Source organism: Eschrichtius robustus, chromosome 6 (genome assembly GCF_028021215.1).
Source record: "Eschrichtius robustus isolate mEscRob2 chromosome 6, mEscRob2.pri, whole genome shotgun sequence".
Taxonomy (NCBI): Eukaryota; Metazoa; Chordata; class Mammalia; order Artiodactyla; family Eschrichtiidae; genus Eschrichtius; species Eschrichtius robustus.
In genome coordinates this window covers 118,999,135-119,014,846 of record NC_090829.1, presented here as the reverse complement: position 1 = coordinate 119,014,846, position 15,712 = coordinate 118,999,135, and the positions used below count along the sequence as shown (strand labels likewise).

The window sequence follows — 15,712 nt, the reverse complement described above, 5'->3', positions numbered from 1 at the left end:
TTTAGGGATTAACAGAGACAGACTTCTTGTTGATAAAGATTTCATTACTTGTGTTCTCCCTCTTTGTCTCTTCTCACTGTAATAGATAAAACATCAGTAGTTGATAGTAGGATGTGAGCTTAATGCAATGAGGGCCAAGAAATCCATCTGGTGTGACACTGGTCTAAGCCAGGGAAACCTGGACAATGTATGTAAATTAAGTCCTTAAGAGAAAAAGTAATTTTATCTGATCGACACAGTCAAATACACCTTAGGTCCCCAGCGTCAAGGTTTCCTTCCACATAGGGATTTGAGTCCAAAAACCTTATGTGATGCTGAATGATTTTGCCTAAATGTCATATAAAACTATTTCCTCTAGAATTTTCCCTGTGTAAATATCTTCCAGGGAACTTATTTGAGTGGTACTGTAATCACAGTAGGTAAACCTATAAGGATTCGAGTTCTGGGAGTTTGGAAACAAAAACTTCATTCCCAACATGTTTGTTGAGCATATGCCATTTTCAGTACCGAGCTAGGTATTAACAATGTAAAAAAAAAAAAAAAAAAAAAAAAAAAAGACAGAAAATTTACTCACTTTAAGGAACTCTCAACAAAATCAGATAAATGTATACTCCATTACAATACGAAGTACTGAAGGCAATAACAGACTTATGCACAAGGTCCTACAGAAGCATTGTGGACCTAATACACACACTTGGAATGATGCTGCATGCTAAGAACGGAGGAATGCCAACTGAGCTGAGTCTCGAAGGATTTGTAGAGAAAATTATCTTGATGAGAAAGAAGATGATTCCAGGCAGAAGGAATAGCATATGCAAAGGCACTGTAAAAGGTAATAATTGCTACAGGGGTAATTAGGGGGATTCATAAAGATTTGGGGATATGAGCAAAGTCTTAAAATGGACAAAATTTCAAGAATAGTGAGGATAAGAGGACATTTTCCAAATGAAGGATACTTCATGAGCAAAGCCTTAATTACAGGAAAATAACCTACAAGCAAGAATAATGGGGAATACCCTGGTTTAGATGAAACATAGAATAGTAGTTTTGGAAGAATTACAAGGGAGTCAGATTATAATAGAGGGTCTTCATAAAAAAGAAGAGAGGTTTTAGCTTCATTTTGTCAAACCAGAAGAGTAAAAAACATGTTCACTAGAACAAACAAATAACCAAAGGAGGAAAATAGAAAGCTCTTTCCACTATCCAGAGATAAGCACTATTAATATTTTTAGTATTATATATTCCAGATTTTACCTACCCAAATTTTTTTTAAAAAAAGTTATTCTGAATATACTGTTTTTAAACTTAATGTAACAATCATTCTTCCTCTCGATACAATTTTTACTGATTATACCGTGTTCTTCTGTATAAAGGGCTCATACAACTAGTATTTTACCATATGTTTAGGCAATTTCCATTTCTTTGTTAAAAACAGCATTAGGACAAAACATCTGGCTCTTTTATGTTTTTTGCACACACAACAGTTTTTGTTCATCCTGTAACCCTATAGGAGTCTCACGCAACAGTTTTTGTTCATCCTGTATCCCTAGAGAAGTCTCATCCCTGCTGGCCTATATAAATGGTAGGAGCTCAATAAACAGAGACCACGCTGTCTCCTTTATGCACTAACTGGCATTTTATGTACTAACTGGTCCCACAGTTATTAAAGTGTTATTGTTCAGGCTTCAGCTTGAAATACAGCTGGTGATTACTTATGTGACATTTGTTATTCTTAATTCCTGGAAGTCTTCCTTGGTTACCTACCTGCAGCTACAAACTCCTAAACACACTCATTTCACCGTGAATGACCAGTTCTCTGTAGAGGTGTAAAATGTCCCTGTACCTGGAGTATCTTTCAAATCATTTATTTAGTTTATGGATGCTTCACTGAGATTTTTGGATGGCTATCCTCCACATAAGATATTTTCCAGCCATGTTCTATGTTGATAATGGAACTTATTCATTCACCTATTTGGCTGTTATATAAAATCCAACATTCTGAGAGTACTCAGAACTTGCTCCTTTAGTCCACCTTCATGTTGAAGTAAAGGGTTGGGAGGACCTTGGGGGTGTTCTGTGCCTGTTTTCTGGTTATGGTCTTTAGCATTTTAAGAGAGTCAACTTGACAAGCAATTGACTTTCTGTTAAAGCATAAGGATCTGCTCTCTAATCAACTATTTAAAAAAAGAACAATAACTTGTATCTTTCAGAAGTATTTCATACCTTAACTTACTAACGAGTCATACTTATTACATGCAAATTTAGAACAATATTTAAAGAGTACTGTGTCAAAGAATAGTAGTCCATTTTTCTTACAGAAATGTATTTAAAATCAATGATTCCCCAAAAGCAGCTTATAAAGAGCCATGCTAAGCTGGCTGCATAGAATCATCACAGAAACAATTTTAAGACTTCAGATTCCTAGGTGGCACCACAAACAGAATTCTCAGCAATGTGGGGAGTAGAGGCTTAGGAACCAAAGTTAAACCTAAAAATTATCCAGGATAGAGCTATATCTGCACAACATACTTTTAGCCTTCTTCCCTTATGTATAGTTATTTTGGCTACCCTTTTTTTTTTTACATATACATCTTTATTGGAGTATAATTGCTTTACAATGTTGTGTTAGTTTCTGCTGTACAACAAAGTGAATCAGCTATATGCATACATATATCCCCATATCCCCTCCCTCTTAAGCCTCCCTCCCAATCCCCCGCCTCTAGGTGGTCACAAAGCACTGAGCTGATCTCCCTGTGCTATACAGCAGCTTCCCACTAGCTATCTATTTCACACTGGCTATCCTTTTAAAATGGTTGCATTCCCATACACTGAGGATCACCCCTAGGAAACTCATTATTGCAATTTCCACAGGGAATGATATCAAATCAGAAAACATTCAAGGGGCATCAACCATGTGTCATTTATTATGTTAGATTCTGGAGATTTAAATAAGAACATCGCCCGGTCCCTGTTTTAAAGGAACTTGAAAATATTGAGGATATTGTTCATTCTACCAGGTCTTACTCTCAGGAACCAACTGTACTTTCCTGGAATATCAGCTTATTTTTGATTTGTAGACCATTTGTACCTCATTTTTTGGTTTCAGTTTCTTTCTTTTTGTTTTTAAAATCCGAGTATGTTATATATATATATATAGTAAGTACTTCAAATAGTTTTTGAGTAAGATATGGGTAACACAAGCAAAACAGTAACAGGCAAAGCTCTCTCTCCTTCAGAATAATTTGTTTTATACATACAGCCTAGAGCCATGCTGCTTAACCACAGGTACACCTCAGAATTATCTGACCATCTTTTTAAAAATATATATTCTGGACCCTTCCTCCACTGATTCTGATCCCAGGAAATCTTAGGTGGTATGTCCTGTTTATACTCAGAAAAAGTCCCCCAGGTAATTCTGATGCATCGATATATACCGCGGTAAAGAACTGTTGGCTAAATCTCTAAACATAAGTGTTAAGGTAAGTTTTCTTTTGCAGTAGGCAGGTTAGGGAGGTAGTGTGAGATGGACTAAAGAATACTTTTCTATCATTTATTATTTAGTTTCAGTAAGACAATGAATCGTGTGGGAGAAGTGATGCCTATGGATTTCTTGGTCACCTGTTAGAGAAGAGGAACAAATATTCATTTAATTAATACTATATAAATTAATATTCTTATTTGGAATATCACCCTTAAGAAATTGGATTTTAATGGTTCTTAGGTTACAGCTTTACTGAAAAGATTTGCAGGGAGAGAAAAAAAAATCACTCTGATGGATTTTATGAACAAGATTTCCTTGTATTACTTCCACTAGTCACTCATAATCCTAGTGCACACCTGAGAGATTTAAACACAGGTTCTCTTTGACAGTCTGAAAGTATTATACCAAATTAAACAAATTACTTTGAAAACTGTGAGGAGAAACAGGAAAAAGATGGCATAGGCATTAAAGTAAAATTTCTCTACTAATGATAGGATGTAAGTGATTCCAATGAACACTGTAATACATTCCCTTATTCAATTGTGGTATGTTAAATTCCCCTGTAACAGAATATGGATTTCTTAATATGATATGTAAGATAATACAGTAATAGAAACCAATCTTTTAAACAATAATCTCACCCCCAAATTTATAGATTTAGAACATTCTATTTCTACTAACTCAAAATGCATATTTCTAGCAATTCTATACAGGACACAATGTTTTCTACTGAGGCAGTATTGTCACTGCTTTCTAAAAACCCAGTCTGGAAGATAACTATCATAACAATTACATATGAATTGACCTTTTCCATCTCTTTATTTTTTAGTTATTCTGGCTCATTTCAGAAATACATCTGTATTTCTCTTCAAGTCTTTTTTTTTTTTTTTAAATACTAAAGAGGGAAGGGACATGAACATATATGCCCAATACCTACTGCTGAGTTTTTTAAAACTTACAAAACAGCATATAAAGTGTATAATAGGAAGTATTGATCAGGATAAAAAGGGTGTGGAGCATACACATGTGGCCTTTTCATAGCGAGGGAATATAAGATGACAAATATAAATGATGGGGAAAAGCTGGCTAGTCCTGTCAGACAGGAATATTAGTGGGGAATATGTATTAGTCTGATTTAGTAAAAATAAAATGTGTTAAGTCTGTAAATTTAGATAGTCTCGTGAGAAACAGAAAAGATGGAAAAGAGACTGTACAGAATTTAATATTTTGATGTTACAAAATATAACTGAGCCAAGAATAATAGGGTTGGAGCTTAACCAATGACTGGAGCACTCACCTTTCATCTGAGCGCTTAGGTGCCACTATCACGCCAATTATGCAGCCCTGTCCTCCCACTAATAAGGTTAAGAAGAGCCACGTGCAACTGGAGCACTTAGAAGTTAAGCAAAGAATAACAGAGTAGTTCCATCTTGGGGCAAGTTCTAGGGAGTAATTTGGAAAGGATATGTACAGAAGACAAGGGATGAAATCACAAAGAGATGGAACTGACTCAAAAATGAAAGGAACTGTAACATAGTTACTACACTGTGATTTGAACTCAGAAACCTCTTGATATCTACTGAGCTATTTTACTTCCTGCTAATATGGACAAAGTTACTATAATGAAACTGCATTGTTATGAAACTATAGAGTTTCACCTGTTCTACACAGTGGCCCTTGATGTACAGGAAGAAAGTACAGTCCTCGTCTGGTAGAGCTCACCAGAGACTACAATGGTGGTATTCAGATATACTGTACTGCATTTCTGTATCAATATGTTGGTATCTTTGTTGGTATAATACCACTATCTTGGTCTTTTAAAAATTCAGAATCAATGTCACTTAAAATCAAGATCAAGGACTCAACTATTCAACTCATATGAGAACAAGTTCCAAGTTTGGAAAGATCTGTGCATGCCTACATCAGTCACCATACCATATTGTGGTATTATAAATCTCTCATTGAAAGAATAATTCCTTCTAAAGTTCAGATGATAATGCTGAAACCTACCTAGGTAAAGCTGCATGGGAATCTGTCTATAAAAGATGAAGTTAAACAAACACCTAAAATGCTTTCTTAAAAAATAAAAACAAAACACACAGATCTTACCAAAAAAAGGGTGATTCAAAATGATCCACTCAGAGTTAATTAAAAAAAAAAAAAAAAAAAAAAAGAGAGAAAGAGACAAATGGGGTTAAGGAAAATATCTGTTTAATTTATCTCTTCTCATTTCCCCAACCACTAAACAGAAATAGCACCTTTCCTGCAGTACAAAATGTTATCCTAAAATATTTTGACAACTTAGTGATGAAATTAATCTTAAAAAAAATCATTAGACATTGTATTTTCAGCTTTGCTAGAACATATTTTTGTACAGTGTTCTTGATATTTTATTGATTTCATCACCTAATAATTGTAGAATGTTTAATATTTATATTTTTATACACTTATCTTCTCATTTGTTCTACAGATCTATATAGATTTTTGTTTGGAATATATTAAATATTTAGTTCCTGCTAATTTTGTTTTTAACTTTAAGAATTCTGAAAAAAAAATCAAATAAATACCCTACATGAATTAATACTATTTACCAGTAGTGTTATTTTGCTCAAATATGAAATTATTAGAGTTCATTCCTTTGATAGCTTTAGTGAATTGGCTTGGGTTACCTGTGGTTTCACAGTTTTTCTAAGCATCTTGCCAAGAAAAGTCAATCAAAGTAGGCAGAATAGGTAGAGGGAGAGTTAGCAGAATCATCTCATTTAACTTGAAAACACTATATATGTACATACAGTGTTATCTGGCAAAGGGGTAAGCTAAATTGTTGCCTTTTATTATCTCTGAGTGATGGAATTTCAGATGATTTTTACTGGAGTCTTCATATTTTAGGATAACTAAAGTTTTATGTTGTTTTTGCTTTTTCAATGAGCATATCTTATTTTTATAATAAAATATCAATAAATATGATATTGATAATAAAATGCAATAAAAGCGGACTAACCTGTTGTCACAGAAGACTCTGACTCTCTCAATTTCTGAGATGCTAAAAGTTTTTCCTGCAAAGCTTTCTGGGCAAGCTGTGCATCCCATTCTTCTAGTTCTTTCTCAAATCGCTGATTGTCTTCCTCAACAAAATCTCTTAAGTCTGGTGGTAGTGTTTCTATTCCAACAAGGGCCTGCCCAGTTTCTTTATTAAACTCCTCTGCAAATCATATTTCAAAAACTATTATAAAATTAAGGATTAAAGAAAAAATGCAAAGCTCAAAATAGAAGGTGTTTCAAATGTATTTAAAGTACAAATTATTACCACTTGGCGAATCAATATTACCTATATATTAAAAGAAAACTCAAACAAATGCTCAGGAAAACAATGATGCAAACATTTGATAATCCATTATAGGTAATGTTCTCAGCTTTTACTTTTAGGCTGAAGAGTAAAAAAATGGAACAAGACATAAGGCCAAAATTGTTTGCTACTTTTCAAACACTGACATAGTTCTACTTTTTCTATTATAAAATACCAGACGTTTGATTATTCATGAAGTAAAACTTACCACAAAATGAGAAGAAATAACTCATAACCTCGAAAGCTCAAAATAGAACTAAAATTCTTTTTCATCTGAAGCAGTTAAGTATAGCAATATACTTATATGCAATTTGAAAACTAATCAATCACTATAGCAAGATTTCTTTAAACATCATATAAGTAGTACTTAAAAGGGTTACTCATCCTCTACCACACACACACAAAGTAAATTTTAGCTTTCAGTCATAAATGAACTGCCTAACTAGTTTTGCTAAATGGTTAAATACAAAAGGAAAGTCTATTTTTATCAGTCTCAACAAACCTTTATAAAGTGCTTTTTATATGCAAAGCCTATATTAGAATATGAGAAATAAAAAGATTAAGACATAGTATGAAATGGTCCCTGGCTTTGAGCAGATCAGAGTGAAGTGGGAAAGACAAGTCAACATACAATTCCAACACATAATAAGTGCCCAATAGAGGTATGCTATGAGAACACAAGGAGGGATACTTTGTGGCAGGTCAAGGAAAACTTGGCAGAGCAGATGACATCTGAATTGAATCTGGAGCGATGAGAAGGAATTAGGCAAAAGAAGAAAGAAATAAGATCATTACTGGCAAAAAATAAAAATAAAAAACATAAGAACATATAGATATAAATGTGTGAAATGATTTGGTGTGAGCCAAAGAAGTTCAAATATCAGTAAAGTACATAAAGTTTGAAATGGACAATGGTTATAAATGAAGCTGGAGAGACAATTAGAGGCCAGAAGATGGAGGCTTTATATGTTAGGTTAAGGAGCTTGAATATCAGTCAATGTGTGACATAGTCATTAAAAGGATTTTAACAAGGAGAAAAAAGTCCGACTTATATTTTGTAATAGTTACTAAATAGTTAACTTTGAATACAAAATATATTCCAGTTTTCAGCCCTGGTCATGTTACTTTTCAATTCCAGTTTTCTCACCTACAATAACCCAACAGCATTTTCTAATCATATTCATCACACTCTTTAGTAAACCACACTTAATTAATCACACCAGAGACCAGAGTCACATAAAAGGGTTACTTATTTAAAAATACATACCACCCTATATATTTCATATTCTTACCTTGCATTAAGAATTGTGGCTTATCATTTATGTACATTAAACAGTATGCACTGGCATTTCTATAACCACCAAAAGAGTCCCTCACTAGCTCTTCCCATGATGATTTTGTTACAGCAATATCATTGTACTTCATCCACCTGTTTTCACGATGATCAAAAATGTATGCCCAGTAGTGCCCGGCATTAGCTTGGCCTTCATGAACTAAAACAGCATGTAAGCGATAAGGAACCTAAATATGAAAAAGAAGAGTTAAACTGTAGTTATGCAGTCTATTACACCACATCCCATGAAACCCACAAACCATCTGACTGGGGGATCCCATAGGAGCATATGTTTTTTAACAAGAGTAAATTGGCAGGGATTAAAGTTTTGAAAAAAATTAAACTATGAAATAAAAGAAGGCAGGGGGCAGAGAGGATAAGCAAACTAAAGACATGTAAAACAGACAGGTATGTAAATAAGATGATTTTCAAAACTCTGGAAATATATTTGTCGATCTATTTAAGTTATTTCTTTCGAATAAAGAACTTATGATGAACACTTTTATATATAGCACATGATTTGTTTATATCTTCACAGTTATAAATTGATGGATGAGTTCAGCAAAATGGCTTATATGACAAGCCATTATATGAGCCTCAGAAGTTAAAATGTAACTGAGCCCTTTACCTTCTCCCATAATCTTTTTATTTATTTATTTGTTTGTTTGTGTATTTATTTTTGGCTGCGCGGGGTCTTTGTTGCTGCTCGCGGGCTTTCTCTAGTTGCGGTGAGTGGGGGGCTACTCTTCATGGCGGTGCGCGGGCTTCTCATTGCAGTGGCTTCTCTTGTTGCAGAGCATGGGCTCTAGGCGCGCGGGCTTCAGTAGTTGTGGCCCACGGGCTCTAGAGCGCAGGCTCAGTAGTTGTGGCGCATGGGCTTAGTTGCTCCGCAGCATGTACGATCTTCCCGGCCCAGGGCTTCAACCCGTGTCCCCTGCATTGGCAGGCGGATTCTTAACCACTGCACCACCAGGGAAGCCCCACTCTCATAATCTTAATATCGTTAAACAACCATATAATTTTCCCATAGAAGTTTTTTAAAATGCTAAGGCCTTTTGGGAATTTTTGATAAATTTTATTATAAAAGAATAAAAAGGTAGGCAATAAATACAGTATGATAATACAACTGAATGAGGAAAATATTAATATAAAAATCTTAAAGTTCAACAATTTTATAACAAAAAGTATGAGAATTATGATAAACCACATAGATAAATTAAAATATGTAAATAATTTTGATAATGCTTACTAGCTCAAAATTCAACTTACTTGGATCATAGATTTGTCAGAGTACATTAGTTCAATTGTGCGATGGATTCTAGATATGCTTTCCTGCAAATCTAAGGATAGAAGATGCCATTTAATGATTAACATCAAGTATGTTTCTCCTGAGACTTATAAGGTAGGGAATCAAGGTTTTCCTACCAATATGTTAGAGGAATAAGAAAAAGTTTCTAAAACTGTTCTAAAACTTACTATTCAGAATTTGTATAAAATGAAATTTAGTTCTTAATAAAAGATATAGCACAAATGAAAAATGAAAAACAAAACAAATATGGTTTATTTAAAAAATGTGCAGAGCCAATAAAACTGAACTTTGTTCAAATTTATAAAGGAAGTTTCCAATGAAAATTAAAGCTAACCCCCCCTACATATTTCTATGAAACAGGAAAAACTTTATTTTTTTCCTGTAGTTTATTCTTTTATTGCCCTAAATCAAGAACAAAGTTCTTTATCTTGATGAAGTTCCCCCTGTGTTAAAATATATAAGTTTGGAGCCAGAGGAAATTAGGGCACATAAGTGGAAAAGGGGAGCTATAACCTATACGAAAACCTTTAGAGTGAAATAAAATAACTTCACCACACATCACACGCACACATACATATATGTATATGTATAGAAGTAACTGAATAAAAATCCACTATAATCACCAATGGAAATAAAGTTATGAGACTCCCATTACTCATTATTTCTACTTCCAGTAGAAATCTATCCTACAAAATTATTTAGAGGCAGGGATGTTTCACAGTTATATTGCCTCTAATTGGTTTTTAAAAAGTGGACACAACCTAAATATTTGTCAATAGGGAAATGGTTAAATTATAGTATAACCACACTATACTATGAAGCTGTTAAAAAGAATCAGGAAAAAAACACCAAAGACTACAAAAGAAAATTAGGAACTTTAGACTAGGTAAAGGCCTTTTACAGCTTGTTAGAAAATCCAGTAACCATAAATGAGAAGACTCCCCAAATTTTAGAAAATCTATTATTATAGAAACAAAACAAAAACCAACATAAAGTAAATCAAATGACAAACTGGAAAAATATTATCTGCAGCATACACTACAGGCAACAGGTTAATACCCATAACATTAAAGTTTCTATTAAGCAATAAGAGAAGGACAAATAGTTCAATATAAAAAATGGGCAAAGGTCACAAATTTATAGAAAAATAGAATTTCACTCATAATTAATGAAATGCAAATCAAGACACTGAAATACCATTTTCATTTCAACTATCAGACTACCACAAATTAAAAAGTGCCCAGAGCTAGGGAGAATACTGGGAAACAGGTTCTCTCACACAAAATTATTGGGAATGTAAACTGCCTCATTGTTTTGGGAGGGAAATTTTTAAATAGTCAAAATTTTAAGTATATACACTTTGGATCAGAAATGGCATTTTTAATATATTCAACTCAAAAAGTATGTTAATATGTATGCAGAAGGCCAGCTTTGTTGGTAGTTAGTAACAACATAGAAATTGAATAAATTATATCATATTCATATATTGGAATACTATGTAATAGTTTAAAAAATAATGCTAACAGCAAATATCATCAGGGATAAAAGAGAGAAAACAAATATTCCAAGGAAAATCTTTAATACTTGATGCATAATATTATAGGTTCAAAACCTTATGACATGTCTCTCAAGTTCCTCTAACTTAAAATGGCCAGAAGTGGACTCATCATATTCCTACTTCCTCCCCCAAGGTGGGGGCCTGCTCCCCACCAGTTTGCTCATTTCCAAAGTGCATTCCATCTATGTAGTTATACATATCACTATGAGCAACTAAGGGAATCATCCCTGATCCCCCTCTCTCTCTCTCTTCCCTCTTGTCAATGACCCACATCAAAGAATATACCAAATTCATTTCTTTCCTCCCTCAATGCTACTACCTTGGTGTCAGAAGTTCTTAGCTTTCAGCCTTCTGAATGTAATCTTATGAAAACAAACACAATCTGCCAAGTCCAGTAGAAAATTATCCAACACCTAGCACAGTATTCAGGAAAAACTATGTGCTTAATTCATGTTTATAATGATTTCAAATACAAAAAATTTCCTTAGATATGAAAAATACTAAGGAAAATCTTTAGTTACTAATGCTAACTGTTAGTTGCCACCACACCCTATTTACTCCCTATTAAATTAGGACTGCTCTTTATTTCCATATTGTCTATAAAGCATCTAGTTGGGCATTTAAAATCTAACAAGTGATATTGTTTAGTACAAGTCCAACCTTTTGGTATAAAAAGAGTAACTCCTAGATTTTTTTTTCATAGACCAATAAAATTAGGATAAAATTAGGGAGCAATAATAGGTTATTATATTTTGACATGCAAGAAAAATTATGATAAAACTACCATAAAATATTAATATCACTTCATTTTAAGAAAAAGGAGATTTTAACAGCAGTAAAGTAGGAAGGAGATAATTTCAGAATAAAGGAGAGTTCCTTCCAAGCATGGACAGATGGCAACTTAACACTAACACACACACACACCCCACAGAGCACTGTCCTTACTTTTCTTATTTTACTACATGCCAGTTAAAACTCGTTATAGACTGGCACTGAGCTAATAGATCATATTTGGAAACCTACTAGAGCAGAATGAATATTAAAATTCACATTTCTAATTCTTCAACCTAAAGAAAACATTGCATCACTTCAACTCACTGCACAAACATCAAGGGAGGTATGTAACTGATTAAGTACAAAATCTGATGCTGTATGATGTTTCACCAATGGAGTACCTGTGAATACCAGTTTGATATAAATTTAGAGCACTAAACCAGAAAATCAGACCATCTGTTAGGTCATTAATTAGCTAAGTAATCCAGGGAAAATCTTTTGGTCTCTCTAAACCTGATATTAAGATCATAAAAAAGGAAGCCAAACTAGTTTATCTTATAGAAAACACTTTGTAGGGGGAAAAAAACCTTTATTAATATTTACATATGAAACCCATAATCCACAGGTGACTTCCCTTCTCAATTCTAACATTAATCATGTCCATCTGAGGTAGAGTAGCTCTGCTATGAGAAGCTTCTTACCTCTGGTGTCATTTTCTATTTCTGTCCTCCAGCGATGTAAACAGCTTTCTAGCACAGAGAGTTCCTCTTCTGTTATGTGCCTTGGTGCTGGATGCATGGGCAAATCTGGAGGTATCCGAGACTGAGTGAATGGTTTGTGTATTACTGATCTCGATGAAATGGCAGCTATTGATACGGGTGATGTGCTTGGCAGTTCTGAAGAAGGAGCTCCCTGCTGGTCTGTTGTGCTGTATTTTTAAAGCACAGAATATTCATTATTAAACTTTTCAAGTTGAAGCTCTGGACAATGACTATGTGCCAAACAAATAGCATTAAATTGGCTTATAATTTCAAAAGGAAAAAGGTTTCTTAAAAAAAAACCCCAGAAATACATGGATTAATCTAATAACCTAATGAGATTCTTAATATATGGAACTACATTACTATAAGGATAAAATTGGGGCTTTATAGTAGAAATGGCTTAATCATATTTATTTATACAAATCTTACATATACCAGAATTATAAAACCTTCCCTTGCTAATACTTCGCAGCTCACGTTACAGAAAATTTTCTAATTTAACAGTAGTATTTTCATGGATGAAAGGTTGATAGATATAACATACAACCTAAAGTATAATTCTGAATGGAAAAAAAGTATGATGAAAATTTCAATCCACAACCATAAAATCCATTGAAACAATGAAATAAGAAAGCCCCCAGAAGCATACAACCTTCTAAGTGAATGTCATCTTTTTAGAGTTCACTAAAATAAATCATAACATGCATTTTATAAAACCGTCTTTAAAGGCATCAATTATATTATTATGTAATACAGTAACACAGCTGTCTCTTCTATCAAGAAAACTTTTTACCTTGGTAATGTCTGTGATGGTACAGAACCACTAGATGGGGAACTAGCATCAATATCATCAACAGGAGAAGTGCAAACAGGTTTACTTGAGGCAAATTCCAACGCATACTGCAGAACATCCACCAAGGGGAATCGTTTGGGACCCGAACCATAGCTTAAATACCTGTTAACCATAAAATGTATGAATGCTTTCATTTGTGTATAAAGCACATTTGTTTTTTTTTTTTCAATAATTGTTATAAAACATAATAAAAACATTTCAATAAATATTCCTCAACAATGAAATTAATTTTGCTTTCAAATGAAGATGGTAAAACTAAATATACACTCAAGAAATAAATTAAATGTTCTCCAAAGGAATGCAAAACCAAAGCTGATTAAGACTGAATGTGTGTGTATACTGTTATAAATTTTAGATGCTGCTCTAAGTTGTAACCCAATAGTAAAATGAAAACTGACATTTCCATCTCCTGAGGCTTTTATTTTTAGATCTGTTATCTGGTCTCAAGATGGTGACAAATATTATCCTCCCACCGTTTACGTCTGATTATTTTTCAATATGATTACTGATACCTTTTAAGAATTAAAACTATTGAAAAATAACATTATTTTGTACAAAAAGTTGTAGGCTATTAACTTTCAAATTAATACTAAAACAAGGGAATACAGATTAGATCAGAGGTTGCAAACTGGGATCTTTCAGACCACATTTCAGCCTGTAGACTTTTGTCTGAACTACAGAATATTTCAGACTCTAGATTCTGGCTTCTTCGGGAAACAATGCGAAGCTATAGACAACAGGAAGATGATGGTCACGCGTGGCACCGCCTACTAGTGCCGATAGCAGCCACCCTCTCTCCACAGGGATGTGCTCTCTGACTCCCTTTGCCCACCAGCTTACGCTTGACTTGCTTCCCCCCTTCTTTATAAAGCCTCCATGAGCCTCTCGTAGGCATCTGAGCTTTTATCTTCTGTGTTAAGGAGAAAAACTCAGTTACTGTTCGTTTTAAGGGAAATCTCAAGAGTAATATTTAGTCTCACACAAGAAGAAATCTCAATCATAGATTAGTTTAACTTTACGTCTATTTTTAGTACCATGCGTATTACCTCTTGATGGTAGGAATATTTAATTTTAAACAATAAAATCATCTTCTAATGCCAACTATGAATTATTTTAGTCTCTAACGAAACTCAAGCCTAAACTATTCAAGCAAAATATCAATCCAGGATGATTATTTACTCCTAGAATCACAAATCATTCAAAGCAAATTTTAAATTAAAGCTCTAGATAGTCACTAAAAATATGACTTCCTATAGTTAGCTCATAATTTCACAAAAGTTTCAATACCTTTCAAGTCTCTGTTGCAATACTGTGAGGTAATCTTTTAGTCTCTTGATCTCTTCCCTCTTAATTCTTGTTATTTCTCTGTTTCTGTGCATGTATCTATCAGGAAAAAGAAATACAGCAATTATTAGTATTTCCAAATATAGAAGTAGACACAATATTAAGTCTCGCCATCACCACAGAAGATCAACTCATCCAAAATTTTATAATAAAACATCATACAGACAATACAAATTAGTATTTTTCCTTATAACATTATTCCCAGTAACTATACTTTTCTAAATAAAAAGAGAACTCCATTTTCCTTGACAAATAGTATTAGATACATTATGCAAAAAGTAAAATTATTTTAAGGAAATTAAGCAAAAATTTTCTCTAAGCACAATAATTCTTCACTGGATACTGAACTGTTTCAAAACTAAGTCATGCTGTATACCAAACCATACCTGTCCAGATATAAAACTTGAGGAAATTCCAATTTGTTGTGAATTTTTTCTGGTCTTCCCAATGCCTGATTAAATTCAAATCTTGACAATTCAAACGTTAACACAGGTGGTAGTTCGGTGAACCAATGCTGAAAGAAAGCAATAACAAAACCCCTTAACATCACTTTTCTGTCGTCTCCATTGCAATTTTAGGCACAGGATGTTGGTTAGCAGTGGCATTTTTACATGCATCATCATAATGCTAACATCACAAATAATTGATTGGGTATGCAATTTAGTTAAAACTGAACTTCCTCCTAAAAGTTTTTCACACCTTTTGAAAATTCCAATGGGGTAACACACAACCAGGAAAGAGAAAAATCTTCTAATGACTCTCCTTCTTCAATGATTAATTCTTTACAGTAGAATTTCTAACCCAAAGAGAAAGACACTGAATAAAAGTATGGCTTAGTATCTCAAGTTTTCTGGCTTCTTCAATATTATGTCACAATTACTACCAGGAATGGCACATATACTTAATACAATCAACCACGCTGTCAAAAACCTGTGACAAAGTAACATGTAAGA

At 33.6% G+C, this 15,712-nt stretch overlaps 1 protein-coding gene across 2 annotated transcripts in view; it reads right to left on the bottom strand.

Moving 5' to 3' along the window:
- USP25 (ubiquitin specific peptidase 25) overlaps window positions 1-15,712 on the bottom strand; it is a 139,064-nt gene that overhangs the window by 36,074 nt on the left and 87,278 nt on the right. For both annotated transcript variants that reach the window (XM_068546916.1, XM_068546917.1), the window contains exons 11-17: window positions 15,146-15,273; window positions 14,703-14,798; window positions 13,356-13,517; window positions 12,503-12,729; window positions 9,430-9,500; window positions 8,120-8,348; window positions 6,483-6,683 (exon numbers count right to left, since the gene is read on the bottom strand). In XM_068546916.1, coding sequence (XP_068403017.1) covers window positions 6,483-6,683; window positions 8,120-8,348; window positions 9,430-9,500; window positions 12,503-12,729; window positions 13,356-13,517; window positions 14,703-14,798; window positions 15,146-15,273 — 1,114 coding nt within the window. The remainder of the gene's footprint in view (window positions 1-6,482; window positions 6,684-8,119; window positions 8,349-9,429; window positions 9,501-12,502; window positions 12,730-13,355; window positions 13,518-14,702; window positions 14,799-15,145; window positions 15,274-15,712) is intronic.